Source organism: Diuraphis noxia, unplaced genomic scaffold (assembly GCF_037042655.1).
Source record: "Diuraphis noxia isolate RWA-SAM2 unplaced genomic scaffold, SU_Dnox_SAM2 contig0003, whole genome shotgun sequence".
NCBI lineage: Eukaryota > Metazoa > Arthropoda > Insecta > Hemiptera > Aphididae > Diuraphis > Diuraphis noxia.
In genome coordinates, this window is record NW_028301713.1 from 14393305 (window position 1) to 14410769 (window position 17465).

Below are 17465 nucleotides of genomic sequence, written 5' to 3' on the forward strand. Positions count from 1 at the left end.
ATTTGATACGAATGAAAATTACCTAAAAACTATTAAAACAATATTTCTTGATATAATATTCTCTAATTTTCTAATTACACTAAAGTTCTGACAATGTGTTTATGTTCACAAATAATAATAACCAAATACTCTGAAAAAAGTAAAAAAGTTTTATCTATTTGAAGTTTATGTTAGATGATACAAATTATGTACTTAAAATTAATTGTCCTAAAGCCACCAAGAAATAATTAACCTTTTAGGCTCTAAGTTATCTATCAGTAAGCCAAACATTGATCGATGTACAGAAAGAACTGTCCATGCGGCACGCAGTCACGTCATTTTAAAATCATTACTGGGTTAAATGTACGACCATACATCTACTTAGATACTCTAATTTCTTCTCTTCCCCATTTTTAATTTAAAGATAAATTTAGTTTTATAACAAATCGTAGTTTTAACATTTAATTCGCTTAATTAACGAACAACGGTGTGAAACATCTGTGCCATAGTATTATATTTTTATTATTACTTATTTGTCCTATATTATCTCAATAATTAACTCAATAACACATTTAATGCATATTGTCGGTTTCATTTTATTTTTGACAGACCAAATAAGAAGATTTACATAAGATAAGCCTCCTCCCCATTATAGTAACGCACGTTTAGTTGCGATTCTGTAAATTTTTCTATATTGTGGTTTTTGTTTTTACTTTGATATATATATAGGTATTTGATTAATATAAAACAGACATAAAAACAATAAGCTTTACTTACAAGAAATTTATTAGGAATTATATGAGAAAAAAGCGGGTAAGTGGGTATATCATTCTGCTGTACATTAGGGGGTGGGGTGGACCTCTGACTAGGGTAGGTTAAATTTGAATGCAATGATAGGTATCATTGTATACGAAAAACGATTCTAAACCGAGACGGTTTATCTGTCTAGGATATATTATAGATAATTAAAAATTTTCAAATCTTAGATTTAAAAAGAAAATTTTTTTATGAATTCCTAGTTTGAAATAATTTGCGAATTTTCGTGATTTTTGTGATTTATTTATATAATATGTTGTCAAAATTCAAACTTTGAATGCTTGTAAAAAAAAATTGTAACTACGCATTTCTTTTATTTTTCAATTACTATTGTAAAAATATGATAGGAGCCATGTATTAAATTTTCAAAACTTAGATATAAAAGGAAAAATTTTATGAATTTCTAGCATAAAATAATTTATGAATTTTTGTGATTTTTACGTTTGTTGTCAAAATTCAAACATTGAATCCTTGTAAAAAAAAATTGTGACCATGAATTTATTCTATTTTATTTTTCAACTGCTATTGTAAAAATATGTTAGGAGTCATGTATCAAATTTTCAAAACTTAGATATAAAAGGAAAATATTTTATGAATTTATAGTTTAAAATAATTTGCGATTTTACGTGATTTTTACGTATTTTGTCAAAATTCAAACTTTGAATGCTGTTAAAAAAAATTGTGCGTATATATTTCATTTATTTTTCAACTGCTTAGTAAAAATATAAAAGAAGCCTTGTATTAAATTTTCATATCTTAGAATTAAAAAGAAAAACTTTTATGAATTTCTATCTAAGATAATTTGAACATTGCCGTAATTTTTACGTATTTAGTCAAAATTTGAACTTTAAATGCTTATAAAAAAAAAATCGTGCCCACGTAATTTTAATATTTTTCAACTGCTATTGTTACAATGTGTTAGGAGCATTGTATTTAATTTTCAAATCTTAGATCTAAAAAGAAAAACTTTTATGAATTTCTATCTAAGATGATTTGAACATTGCCTTAATTTTTACGTATTAATTAAGTTAATATTTGAACTTCAAATGATAATAAAAAAAATTTGCTTATGTATTCTTATAATTTTTTAATCACTATAAGAATAACTTATGAGAAACTTTGAATTCAATTTTCAAGTATTTTGATTGGGCCAAAAAAATTTGATCGACACTTAAAAAAAATTTTCAGAGAAATTGAAAAATTTCAGTTGTATATAAATATCTCAAAAAAAGTCAAAATATTTTGAAAACTAAATCATGTAAAAAAAATGTCAATCTAAATAACAGGTAAATTTTCCATGTATCTACGACTTATACTTTTTGAAGAATAACAAATGTATATAATCGTTTGAGGATAAATCGTTATCGTTACGCTATTTCGTAAAAATTTAAAATTCAAATGCACTTAAATTTTTTTCTATAATGATGCTTCGAGTTTGCTTTATAGCTACTTGAAGGAAAACTTATGGAAAACTTTGTGTTGTATTTTTAATCTTTAGTTATAAACACAAAAATTTTTATGATTTTTCAACTTCAAAATTACTTGCAAATATTCGACAGATTTCGTAAAAATTTGAACTATAAACGCTTATAAAAAAAAATTGTGACAGACGATTTTTAATTTGTTTTAGTTACAATAATAACAACATATAAGGAACCTTGTATTAAATTTTCAAGTTTTTTTGGTCATCCAACATTTTTTTATCGACACTTCAAAAAAAAAAAATTGTCAAAAAAAATCGAAAATTTCAGTGGTCTATAATGCAACAAGGATATTCACTTTTACATCGGAAACCACCCCCAAAGTTTGAAATTGTTGCATTATTTCGACTAGTTATGCTGTACACAGACACAAAAAAAAACACATATCATTGTAAAATCAATACATTCATCACTTCGTTCAGAATCTAATATCGGTAAGTTTGGAGGATAAAAAATACAACGAAAGGTATATTATATATTTTGATTATTTAATCTGCCAGTAGTCTGACAAAAATTATCTAAAAAAAAAATCTAAGTGGAGGTCGTTACGAGTGTAAAACTCTCAGTTGAGAAATTTTAAAACATATAATGAGAGGATAAATATAAAGAAGCAGCAGGACTGGTAGGTACTTATATTATTACAACTTAGAGTTAAATATTTTAAGAACGAAACTGAATTTTTACATTTTTCGGTTTAAATATAAGGAGATTTAAAAAAGAATTTTGTGTTAAAGTTGGCTCATGATGGTCAAAATGAATGTTTTGAATAATCTAATAGGGAAAAGTCGTATTATTATTTATTTACATGGACACAAAGGTATACATAGTGCTCATAAATAAATATGTAAATACAATTTTTATTTTCTAATAGCATAAACTAAAACCCAATGAAAAAAAAAAAATAGGTATAATATCTAAGAAGTATACAATACCATTTATTGAAATATAAAATGTAAGTACAGTTTAAAAACTCAAAAAGAAAAATAGCTTACATTTGAAAAACATAAGTTTGCATGTCTGTAGAATACTTTAGGTAGGTACAAAATGTATTAAGGATATTAAAATATGGTCTTTAAGTAGGTAGGTATATTTAAAAATTCTAAAATCCAGATTTTGAATGACTAAGTTATTGAAGAAAAAAAGAGTTTTTGTTAAACTTAGTGAATTATCTATACTCTGTATACCTCAGACTTTTATCCAAAACTATCTTTTTTGTACTTGTATGTGTGATATTTAATGAAAACATTTAATAAAATTATTTAAAAAATATCGGTTTTATTTTACCATAAGGTTATTTCAAAAATGTATAGTGTAGTGAATAGTGATACAAATTTTAGTGAGTTCGTAATAATTTTTCTCTTTGAATTTCGCTGGTATAGTCATGGAAGTACGTTTCCCTCCTTTTAAGATAGCCACTATAAATCGCATTATAATACAATATAGCTGTGCTATCCACCAGTGACTGGTTGTATAGTAACATTATTACCCGTTGTATAGACTACTCGTTCTGTTGTGTCGAAATTGACGGGCACCGCGCGTGAACGTCTTTTCGTTCAGTTTGTATTTTACGGCTCACGTGCCGGGGTTATTCTTGGCCGACGATGTTTTTCAATGATTAATTCAAATTTATAAAACAGGTGTTTTACTATATTATTTTTGTTGAAATAATTATGTCTTTAGTTAGTAAATATTTTTAAATCCTGTTTCATAAATGTTGTGATTTTTCTTTAATTTTTGTCCAATTCTTATAGAATTTTATTACAAAGTACATTTTATACTTGTAAAAAATTTACATTTCTTTAATTCCATTTATTCTGAGCTTAGAATGTACCGTATACGGTTGTACATAGTACCCGAAGACTCAGATACTTGCCAAGGCATGAACAGTGTCAAGAACTCCACTCAAACTATGAATATACACAAGGTATTTAATTTTATAAATGTCTATTTCTAAACGTGTTTATCACTATTACAACTATCAGTTGAATATTTTTAGTAATATATTTATCAAGTCTATAATTTAATAAGAATGTAGAAACAAACGTTAGGAATTAAAATATTTGTATACTCACACATAGCCCGAGAAAACAAATTTTTATTTTCCTATTATTTTTATTAATACATAAGTGTAAGTTTTAAATACTTATTAGAACTAGACTAAGAGAGAGTCTGAAATAATACTTAAAGAAATATACAAATTATTTTAATAAGTATTACAAATTTACCTTACAGTAAAATAGTTTAGTCTGATTCAATGTTAATTTTAAGTCTGATATTAATTAATAATTAGTGTTTATTTAAATTTTAGACTTGAGCATATTATAAATTTTAAAACATAGGTATTTCTGGTATTAATTGCATATGGGAAAGTTTATAAGATAGGTATACGAAATTAATAATATATAATTATATATATATAATATATATATATAATAGATACCCTATTTACCCTTATTTTATAAAATAATGTAACATGCGTAATTATTGAATACATAAGCCAAATATTGGGATTATAATCATTATTTTGTTAATTAAAATGAAGTACTATAGTAACAGTAATAGAAGTACCTATATCGGAATGGATTTTTATTTTTCACATTGGTTTACATATTTTTTTGAAATGTAGGTATACAATACATTGTAGTATTGACACAAATTTATTTGATGAAACTCATTAATATATTATATCAGCTAAATGTATATAGGTTGGTACCCAAAATATTTTTGTGTTGTAAATTGTCAGACTTTAACATTACCTAGATTTTAATAATCATTATTTACTTACAATTAATTTACTTTTATTATTATTATTTTTACAAGTAATATGCCTCAGTATATCATTAAACTTAAACTTTGGATTTTACGAGGAAAATATCGTTAGATTGGAAATCAAAAGAAAAAAGAAAGGTATTTTTTGAACAGAGAAAATCCTAAAACGAATAGTTTCCATTTAGACAAAATTATAGAGTAATAAAAGAGGTTATGAGACGAGAAATATTTAGGTAGACGTCATAACGAGTGTGAAATAGATAATTGATAATATAGGTGTATACAGATAATGAAATATCAATAGTAGACGATAGTACCAAAAATAAAAATGTGCGTAGGAAAAATGAAATCTGATGATTATAAAATCTAGGAAAACATTTAATAAACGTAGGATAATGGTATCATGTTAAAAAAGGATAAAATTACATATGTATCTAAATTGACTTATTCTATAGCTGAGTTTAACTAGGAAGAAAGTATATATCTGAAAAATTAATTCTTGTGGGATATTATAGAATATTTTTTCGTTTTTACAATATCATTGAATTGTATATTAAGTAGTGTTCCCATCATCTAGCAATGCAATCAGTAAAAAGAGTAAAATATAGGAATAATAACTTTTTCCCAACTATGTAGGCTGGAGCCCATTTTCTCTGTATCTACAGTTATTATCATAATGTATAATGTATTTTCAAGATATTGGTGGGTAGCAAAAATCGTGCGCCATCAACCTTTCACGGCCAATCGGTCATTTTAAACAATTGAATTATTATAATATTGTATTGTACTCTTTAATAGATATATCTTTAGAACGGGACTAATCCTACTCAGTCAATAAATGAGTATTATCATAATATTATTAGTATTTTAAATAAAGTCGTATTGTTCTATACTAAAAAAGAATATCGACCTCACTATACATCAATTATTTTACATGATAGGTATGAAATATTATAATTTAAAATAATATGGTGGTTTTGTTTTTTTGTGACGTGAATAAACTGTTAATACAAATGTCAATGCCGAAATGTGTATAATTATTGTCTTTAGAAATGAATAAGTTTTTAGTTTGAAACTGCTATTAAAACATTTCATTCTAAGTTTCATAAATTATTTTAAATAGGTACTTACTTATGTTTTAATGTTTTTATACCTACCTATAAATTATTCTGTGTCTTGGTTGATATTTATGCTTTTGCAAATTTTTAAACTTGTTTATTAAAAAAATAATTATGATTTTATTTATATTGGTGAATATATTTTGTAACGTTTCTTAAAATATTGTTATTTATTATTGTCTAAATCACTGTATCTTAATATTATAATACCTATATGTTATGAACTCTTATGTTGTTAAAATTAGTTTTTTATGGAAGTATCTGGTATGTATTTATTTTACGGATATTGTGAAAGGTAATGAATTAGCTATTGTCATGCAGCAGTAGATTTGGAGTGCTAAATTTTATTTTTATTATTTAGGTTCGCTGATTCATTGATCATTTGACATAATTATCAACTGTTTTGTTAATCCGAAAGGAAAATAATAATTGAAGTACACGATATTCGTGTGTTTAAATTGAGCGAAACTCTGAAATTGCGTCGTTGTGTATTGTGTAATCGTATAAGACAAGTGATAGTCCACTAGTCAATAGTCTATATACTATTCTATATTTATATATGGTACCCAATACCTATATATATATATATATATATATATATATATATATATATATATATATATAATATGATAAAACAACTGCCCATTGGATAAATCGCACAATATTCCATGATGAATCAGATTTATTTACTAATATACATAATTTATGAGTAAGAATGAGAGCGTATAACAATTGAATTTTTAAAATCTAAATGTCTGTTTGATCTGTATGTTTTATATTACTGCTTAAATTCGTATATACTATAACAATATTTTCCTTGCAGACTAATGTGTTGTTGAAACACGTTTAAATTTTATTTAGAGGGTTTTTCTAGCCATTATCTATCTTTTGAATTGAAGTATTGGGCATTTTTGACTATATGTTTTGGTTAGGTTAGATAATTTCGTATAAAGAAACCAGCTGTAAATAACTGTTTGATAAGTGAATAAGTAACTTATCGATTATCGATATTTCACAATTGTATATACTATTATAGACCAAAGGTAAAATATATATTATTTGTAGCATTATTCTTGTTGTTGCATTGTAGTGAAAATTATTATATTTTTTAAATGCCTACATACTTAAGAATAACTTTAATTTCATAAAAATGTTTTTTGAAGAACGCATTTACCGCAATTTATTATTTATTAAGTTTAGATTTAAACAATTCATCCATTAACATTATTACTGTCTTATAAACATTGCCTTTAGACGTTAGACTGGAGTACAATTATTTTTGTTAGAAATGTCCTTGTGTATAATTTCATCTATAGTGTGAACGACACGTGTCCGTTTTCTCTTTTCCGAACCGAGTTTTCATCTTCCAATTCTGTATTGTATTAAATAATAATGATCGACACAAACATTAATATAATAAAATACGTGTGTTACAATCTTCATTAAAATCCACTGACTGATTTTGATGGGTGAAAAAAATCATTTATATGTAAATTATTAATAATTTCAAAATGTAGTTTGAGACCCTATATTTCATATTGTAGATACCTTAATATAATTTGTTTATTTTATAAAAAATAAAATACGTTACTTGAGTACTGAATACTATCAGTACCAATACTGAAAATATATTGTATTATTATGTATTTAAATAATATTATTTTATGTTATGTGTCGGTATATCCGCACCTTGTTTAAAACTAATTAATTTTTATAAACGTAAGATTTAAATTTAGAAGCTTATGTAAAATTATCACATTCATAAAATGTAGTACATAAGGTTCTCGTTCTCTACAATAAAAACTTGAAATAGAAAATAAACACATAAAAACTTATAAAATATAATTTTAGCAGTTTAAACAATTTTTTTTTTAATTTGTGATTATTTTATACATTGATGTTGACCGATGATCTGCATGTTTACCATGATTTATGACTGTTATAGATTGTGTTAGGTAATTATTTTGATATTATTAATACAAATTCTCATACTTTTTGATTAATTATAAAAATTAAAAAAAACACACACATTATTTATTTTCTGGAAACTAGTACCGTTCTAGTTAATAGTTTAATTAATCATAAAAAAAGCCGTATATTAATTTATATGTATTGTTATGCAATCTTTAATATCAAATTGTTATTTTATTAATACTCATTAGATATACTGTATACATAAAAGATAAAATAGTACGTAATCGATTATTCTTTTGTTGACTATGAGATTAAAAAAATAAATATATATATGTATATATATTATATACATTTATATTGTTGTTCTTTTGAATGTCACAACTATCTGTAATCTAATTAGATGATCTATTATTGTATACATGGATATTTGTGAAATATTTTTTTCTATTGTAATCTGTTATTTGGTTTCTTGATTTTAAAATTTTACATCATTAAATGTTTTGATAATGTTAGTACGTTACCTAAATAGTAAATATATCATGTTAATTATCAAAAACTATAATTATTCTGATTATTTTAATTGACATGTTATACCAAATAACTATTATAATACTTTATAGACTATATAGGTACTTATCGGTATAATGTGTATAAATAATATAAAATTATATGGTTATTATTAATGCGAAAATATTTTTATTATTATTTTTATTTTCTGTTTCTTAAATTAAACAAATATAGTTTTTAATATACTTTATATAGTATAGACAATAGACTATAATTTATAGGTAATTTAAACTTTAAAGTATTAACATAAGCACATACACGATATACCTATTACCTAACCTAACCTACACAAATCGTGTATTTGCATGATTCAGTAATTGGTTTATTTTTATTTTCCTATTACATTTTAAATGAATTGTTAAATGGACAATGAATAATATGCTGTTACACAATCGTATTAAAATTAAATAGGTTTTATTTAATTATTTTCTTCCCCTACTGATTTTATACATTTCAATATTTGCTTCCGGTTTTTTTTTTACTATTGTATTTATTTTTCGGTTTTCCGTTCTTAACAATTTTTATTTACTCTTAAACCGGGTTTACACTACACCGTGTGTCGTGTTCCATGTTCCGTATGATTAATAAACAGGTAGGTAGATATATTAAAATGTTGACAACACGTTACCTACAAGCTGAATATATTCAACATATTATCCTAGCTACGAGTGCTACGACACTACGGGACAGTGAGAACCTGGCTTTATTAAATTTATATGCTAAGATCACTTATTTATGAACAGTAATTTTTAAATTCTTAACTTTTGAGATATTTTCTTGTAAAAAAAAAAAATCATGTATACGTAATATGTATCATAATATGTAAGTTCCATCACATTAGCGTACAACCACCTTTCGAGTTTTCAAGGGTACTACTTTTGCCCTAGCACCCGGAATTGAAGATAAAAATTATATGAACTTCCTTTTAAGTTAAGTCCTTTTAGGTATAAAAAAGTTGGTGTTGTAATATTTCATTACAAAATGGTTATCGACATTATATCCTGTGAAAAATTGATACAAAAATTCACACCTAATTAAATATACAATCATAAACAAATACAACCGATATAGACGTGTAGTGCATTTTATATACAATTTATACTTGTAATTGATTACCTACTTGTAAGATTAACATAATTCAACATAATCTCATTAGTATTTGGGATTAATAGTCTGAGAATCATATAATGGTAAATATTAAATTCTTAAATTATATACGTATAAGGTTTGAATTGAATCTGTTTCGCACGAATCTTAAGAAAGCGTATAATAATTGATTTAACTCCGATTAATACCAATATATTTTACTGGAATTATAATATTATAATATCTATAGATACTCTTCTGAATTACATGACGTTTTACTTTTTGTCGAAAAGACTGGTTTCAAAGAACTCAATTTCCCATCTAGTCCATCCAAATACAATTTTTATATTGGTCATTTCCAATAATAATGTTTAACCCCGTTAATAACAAATATAATATATCAGATACTTTTTAATATAATACTAACGCTTTATGTTCTGCTGTGCTCGTATATGTTTTTTTATATTGTTTATTTCGTGCAGTTCTATATTAGGTGTGTTTACCACTTAACTCTTAACTAATATTGAAATATTGCAACGTACCACCCACCCGGTATTATGTATATATATTATAAAAACAATACCGACATGACTTGCGCCGCTGTCGACGTAATTTTATTATTATATATTCGCATAAGATATCATATAGGCGACTTTATTAATTTCTAAAGTAGATTGAAACTTATGAAGCAATCAAAAAATTTAAATATTTATTTTTCAATATTACTTTATTTTTATTTCAAATATAGACTAATAAAATTATATTTTTTTCAATTTTGTAATCTCATTCTTTAATTGGCATTAGTATATTACTTTTGACACATTTGATAAATATTATAGAAATATTTTACTAAATTTCGTTTTTATGTTGCATATAAAAATGTTTATAGGTACATCTTATATTTATATCTATATTAAATCAAATTAAGTAAAATAAAGTAATAAATCTAAGAGAAATGTACATAAATTGTCGATGATTTATCAATTAAAATTGAACTTATAATGTCTTAATATATATTTTTTACTACATTATATGTAGGTAAACTATGATAAAATCTATAACAGAGTACGAACTGAACTAAAGAACATTGATTTTTATTTATTATAAGTATACCTATAACACATAAGTTGTTACAAAAACTTGATTTTCTAAGAGATTGCAGTCTCTATATATCCATTATTATTATATCAAACAAATGCATTTCGGTATTTTATAATTACAGAATACAACTCAAACAAGTTTTGTTTTTTGATAAAACGTTTCAAATATTTATACAGGCAGGACAGGTAGATATATACAGGGTGTCCCTCGAGGATTTACCCGTTGCGATATCTCATGAAATAATGGAGATATCAAAATTCTGGTTTTATAATACGATTCACAGGGATATGAACTACAGTTATTTCATTTTTAAATTTATTTTTATGTTTTTGTAAAAAATGTGAAAGTATGGTTTTTATTTAATTATTTTCAAAAAAATTAAAGATAGCCATTTTGTAGAGTTCATTTTTCTGAAAATATTGACGTTTCAAAATGTTATTTTCATTAATTTCCTGATTTTAATATTTTTTCTAGTTTGAAGAAATAAAATATGATTATAACTATTATAGGAACATGGAAGGTATTTGGTCGGACGTATGGGAATGTGCGCGACGCGGCAGGTCACATGTTTGATAACATTACGGTGTTAAATAATTCGCAGTTTTTCTCGAAACTAAAAAAAAATGGAATTTAGGAAATTAATGAAAATAACATTTTAAAACGTCAATATTTTCGAAAAATAAGCTCTACAAAATTGCTACCTATGGTCAATTTTTTTGGAAACAATTAAATAAAAAAAAATATTTTTTAATATTTTTACCAAAACGTTAAAATAAATTAGAATATGAAATAATGGTAGGTAGTTATTATCCCCGTGAATCTTACTACATAACCAGAATTTCGATATCATCATTATTTTGGGAGATATCGCGATGGGTAAATCCTCACGGGACACCCTGTATATATACATTCCATATGCATAAACATATACATATACAATACTAGCATTTATATTTTACAGACGGTTATTACAGTTTATCATGTAGGCCAAAACTGATGCATTTTTAAATAATGGTACAGAAAAACAGTCTATAGTATTATTATGATTGATGGCAATTTAGAAGTACATATTTTTGGTCTGTGGCTTCAGAACTGGATTACGAACAAGCACGTCAAACGGTGCATATATTATATTGTGTTGATTCTAGGGCAAGTCGTTTTCGATTATTATAATATAGTTAAATCATACTAGGTACGTTTTTTGTATTTAAAAATAATCTTCTAAAATAGTATTTATATTAAGATAACTATTATTTTTTATTTTTTATTAATGCGTAAAAATTACAAAAAAAAAAATAATAATATTTTGAAATTTATTTTAAAAGATCTAGTTTTATTACCATAAAACACTCTTTGGTTTATATTGCACAAATGTTATAAAGTTATAACAAGTTATAAATATCTCAAAATTTGAAAATCAGAATTTAAATAAATTATGTTTACAATTAATAGATAGTATTATGCAGTATTTAGCATACTTAAAAGTTAAAGAATTATTCGATATGAATTGTAAATGTATATATTAAACACTATACGTTTTTACAATATAGTACATATTTATATGCTGTATGTGTTGAATTGCGCTAATTTAAATTTGAAAATTATTTTAGAAAACTGAAAATTAAATAATTTAGACAGAACGAATAAGTGTTAAAGACTACATCTGTTTTGGCACATGTTAGTGCCATTTTAAATGGTTTATATTAACCCTAATACACCCTAATTCTCAGAGTTAGGGTCGCGTATCTGTCCTTTTTTCGAAATATGATCGGGAAACTCGTTTAAGGGTAGAAACTACTATAATAGTAATATATAGACTGTGTCACTATTTAGTAGGTACTTATTGATATAGGTTGACTTAGTGTTCATTTTGGTAGTGTTAATATTAGAGTAAATAGTTTCTAATGATTAATGTAAATAAAATATGAACAAATTCTTAAATTAACATTATTCATCTTAGGTATTTTGTAAATGTGCAGTGCATATTAAATTTTTATCTTTTACTGGCTTTGATTAAATTATTATTCAATTTAAAATGTTAATATATAAAATATAATGTACATTCATATGTAGTCATTTCGTTTAAAAGAAAATCGTTTGTAGAATTAATTGATTTGATTTCGTATAAAACATTTAAAATTTAAAAGATATTATTTTTGAAAATCCCTGTTTTTTTAAATTAAAAACAATATTTAATGAAATTAAATATACCACGTAATATCGTGTATTAATACTAATTTATTATAATTTCATGTATTCAATTTAAAATATTTTTTCACATATTCATTAAAATTCCGATGCAACAGAAAAATATTTTGAGTACCTTTTCAATTTATAACAAAACAATTTAGTTCAACTTTGGGTTAGGTTTATAATGGCAATCCGTCGATCTTATTGCTGCAGATATACCTTATAACCTTATTCGTATGCACTAAACGTATTATTACATCATCATGAATAATATAATTTACTGCCTGTATTAAATTTTGATATTTAGATATTAATTATTAATACGAATGTGACTTGTGAACACTTGTTTTTGCACCAGAATTATTTATTAGTTTTTAGTAATTTTGAATGAAATAATTGTATATTTCATGTTTTTTGGATCATTAATTAATTGTTAGTAAATTGACTGTGCAATTTGTTTCAATGCGAATTATATGAAATATATATTAGCTTAATTTAAATATGTATATGTATATATTATGTATATTTTCGTTGAAAACAATTAAGATAATAATTTTGGTACATATTTTAGAATCATTTTAGGGAAAAAAAATTATTAGATATTTCGTAATTATATATTTATGTAAAATTATACATTCATTACATTAATGTTTTTGTACTTGAATCATTTCAAAAAATAATTTAAGTTAATTTACAGAAGATAAATGTCATTTAATTACATATGTTTTGATACGATTTATTTTATTTATTAATATGGACTATACCTATATAGTTATAAAATAAAGTGATTTAGTTACAACATAAAATTAAAACATTTTTCTTATCAATCCTGATTAACTTAAAAAAATATTTTTTTGGAACTACTTTGGATCGGAGATTTATTATTTTAATGTATTATTTGAATTTTATGAATTTAAATGATGGCATAAGGCCCGCTTTATTGACAACCCATAACTCCTATAATACGTATCACATGTTTTCTTGACACTTGACTGAATACTTCATAGAGACTTCAATAATTGTCCTATATGTTTACGAAATTGTCAACACCTATGTTTGTACGTTTGTCAGTTCAGTTAGTGTAATAGAAGTATTTCTTATTTACTTCCTGTATACTTATAGTTATATATAACCATTAATACCATCACATTGTCTTCCGGACACCGCTACAGAGTTATTTGCCTTATCCTTCTCCTCTATGTTTTTTTTTTAAAATAATTATACCAAATTTTAAATATTATTTTTATTATATTGATTTTTCCCTACTGCTCTAGAAATAGGCTTATGCGTAGAAAAATTTGTTGTTATACTTTTTATATTGAATATTTGCTTATATAATTAACTTTTTTTTTTTTAAACATAAGACATTTCTAGCCTAAGGCTATCTAAATCTATGGATATTTTACAATTTACATAATAGTTTTAACATTATAACATGATTATACTGAGGATAATATTAACAATTGGTAATTTTAAGATTCCAATAATATTCTGATATTTACATATTTACAGTAGTATAACTTTAAGTACTTAACTATACTTTCAAATTGAGACTAAGTCAGTCCATAAATAAACTTTGATTTTAAAAATGTGTAAAATAAAATCCAATTTTAATTTTAAAAAGAATATTATAAAAATCATTCCGAAAATGTATTATAAGTCTACGTAAAAACTTGAAAATTGTATTTTTGGGGGGAAGGGTATATGTGCGTACATACCAGCATCACTTCCTCATCAAACTTAAATGCCACATTATATTTTGCATCCGATAGTCATATTGTCAGTGTTCTATCACCATTCACCTCGAGCGGTGACATCATTGTTCCCTTCGCCGGGTGGTTAGTGCTGACATCGGCCGGCAGGTCGCGCGTTATGTACTGAATAAAAATAACCCACGCTGCGTCCGACATTGGCCCCGCGCGTAGTGCCGTACTGAGCCGTAGTCACTACTCACTAGTCGTGCGTTCGTGTTCGTGTCCGATGCATCTGCGCTGTGCTTGTGAAACTTAAAATGTTTTATGTAGTGTTCAGTGCATAGTATCATATTGTAGACTATAACAATATAGATACTGTCGTCTATTATTGTATTATTCGATAAACGGTGATAGACATCGCCCACGTCGTATCACTAATTGATGTCCTGCTTCGAATACTATGTAAGTTCATAGCGAGTTTGGTCGAAAGAACGTCGTTTTTGAAGACGACCACCTGCAGTATTTCGGACAATATTATAAATCTTTGTGCGTCGTCGCCGAAATCTCCGTCGTATGCGTTACTTACCTTCCCTCCCTCTATTTGGGTATCTGTTGACTTAGAGTCGATCCGCGGTGTATGCACGATGTACGTTTTATTTCTTTTTAAATTTTACGACTTAAGAAATATTCGATATTGTTTCGATGTTATCACTGAAAACAGCTCATGTAATATGAACATTATATGATACTATAACATATGATACGCGGTAACATCATACAATTGTTTGTACGTTTTTATTTTACCAGGCAGGCACGTCCAGTACATTTTCTATCGGCCGAGATTTCAAGTGTGTAAGATATTAAGTGACGTTTTTCGAGTGGTGTGTATGCTGCACACTATACCATCGTCGTATTATACTCGTATATAATATTATACGTGTGTGTGTGTGCTTGTAATGCTTTTATGTATGAGAAAAAGTGATTAAATTAATTGTTTTGGGGATGTATGTATGATGATTATCGTGACTAAATATTAGTTTTTCTTGAATTTTTAATATTCTATCTTTATATCGTTTGTATTTCAACACATTTTGAATTCACGCCTATTTTTGTTCTTATGCATTTATCCTCAATAGCAAAGATCTGAAGACCGAGAGTATCATAATCATCACTCAAAATAGGTATCATTGTCAATATGTGGCTGTGATAGATTCTGATACATTAGGCATTGCATGATTAATCGATGATTTATTCAAAATGTGTGTAGAATGACACAGGACGTTAGAATTTAAATTCAAGTATTACATTGCTCAATGTCATAAGGTAATATTATCCATGTTTCCTCTTTTTTTATAATATATTATATCTGTAGGTATATCTTGGTATGTTATAATAATATGTACCTATAAGTAAAATATTTTCACAATTTCAAATAAAATATAAGTATAGTTATTTAATACGAACATTAGCATTTTATAAACTATAAATATTATTTTTGATAGGAGTTTCTTTTCCATTGTGTATTAAACTGTATACGATTAATTATAATGCGTCCGTCGACAAATGTATCTTACATATTATTATCATAAGTATTGATTTACATTAAATATCTTAAGTAACATATTAAATGTAAATTAATACTCGAAGTCAATAAAAGTAAATTTTCTAGACCAAATATTTTTGTCCTATGTTTATAATTCAAGACCGTGCCTAGCGCGTTTGTCTCAAAATGTTTCAACTTTTTAATAGTAAAACATATATTTTTCTTTTAATTTAAATATTTAATTAATAATTATGATATATTGTTTAAGGTTATATGGGCCCCATTTAATTGTTCTTAACATTTTTGCTCATATTTCTCAATACTATGTGAAAGGTGCGGAACCGGTTTTCGCGTGACATTTCCGTAGAGAATGAAACTGGGCGGCAAAACCCTAAACATTACTAGTCTATAATAGCTGTCGAATTGTATTTGATTTACACGTTTACAAGTTCACTATCATTTTCTTACAGCTGATAGTGATTTTTATTTTGTCTTAATGGCCGAAAGCTTTTAAATGTTATCTTTTATATTTTTCTTCCTATGTCATAGTTCCTGTACATTCTGTCGTATTAATTTATTATTCCGATCATTGCAAACATGTGTAGGAAATTGTTCTATATTTATTTGTTTTACCCATCTGTTTATTGAGAATATACAGGGTGCAACAGAAAGACCTGACAAAAAAAAAAAAAAAAATATACAAATTAAACGTATGACAAAAATTGTTGATATTATATGGTCAGCGAATTCTCAAAAATCATCCTTTTAAAAAAATTATTACGTTCCAAATTGATTTAACCAAAATAATATTGAATTTTAAAAAAATACTAAAAAATAAGCTACTTGATTTAGATAAATATTTTTACCGTTAAAATTATTATTAAAAACAGATTCACAAATATACTATATTGACTATATAAACATTTTTTTATTAAATTAAATTTTTTTTTATTTTCAGTTCTAAAAAAATAAACACGAAAAAAATGTATCATACACGTAGCGCTAAAGTCACTTAATGAACAATAAATAAATAAATAAAAAATATTGATTTGAACAAAAATTATTCCAAAAGTCAGTTCAATCTGTTACACTTTGTATATTATACTACCATTTAATGTACCATTTTAGGTATATCTTACTATAGAAATAAAATAACATTTGATTTCGTCTCAATATTATTATAAATATTAAAGAATTTATAAATTCG

The 17465-nt window shown here is 25.2% G+C and overlaps 1 protein-coding gene across 6 annotated transcripts in view; it reads left to right on the forward strand.

Annotated features, from left to right (window-relative positions):
• LOC107172906 (rhotekin-like) overlaps nt 1–17465 on the forward strand; it is a 35401-nt gene that overhangs the window by 2010 nt on the left and 15926 nt on the right. For 3 of the 6 annotated variants that reach the window (XM_089224102.1, XM_089224103.1, XM_089224104.1), the window contains exon 1: nt 14961–15177. The exons of 2 other annotated variants lie outside the window; for them this stretch is intronic. Coding sequence is in view for 2 of the 4 variants with exons in the window: in XM_089224104.1 (XP_089080230.1) it covers nt 15157–15177 (21 nt within the window). In the remaining 2 variants the exon portion in view is untranslated. Of the gene's footprint in view, nt 1–3867; nt 4201–14960; nt 15178–17465 lie in introns of those variants that run through there. One more of the 6 variants, XM_015523216.2, reaches the window with a different exon arrangement.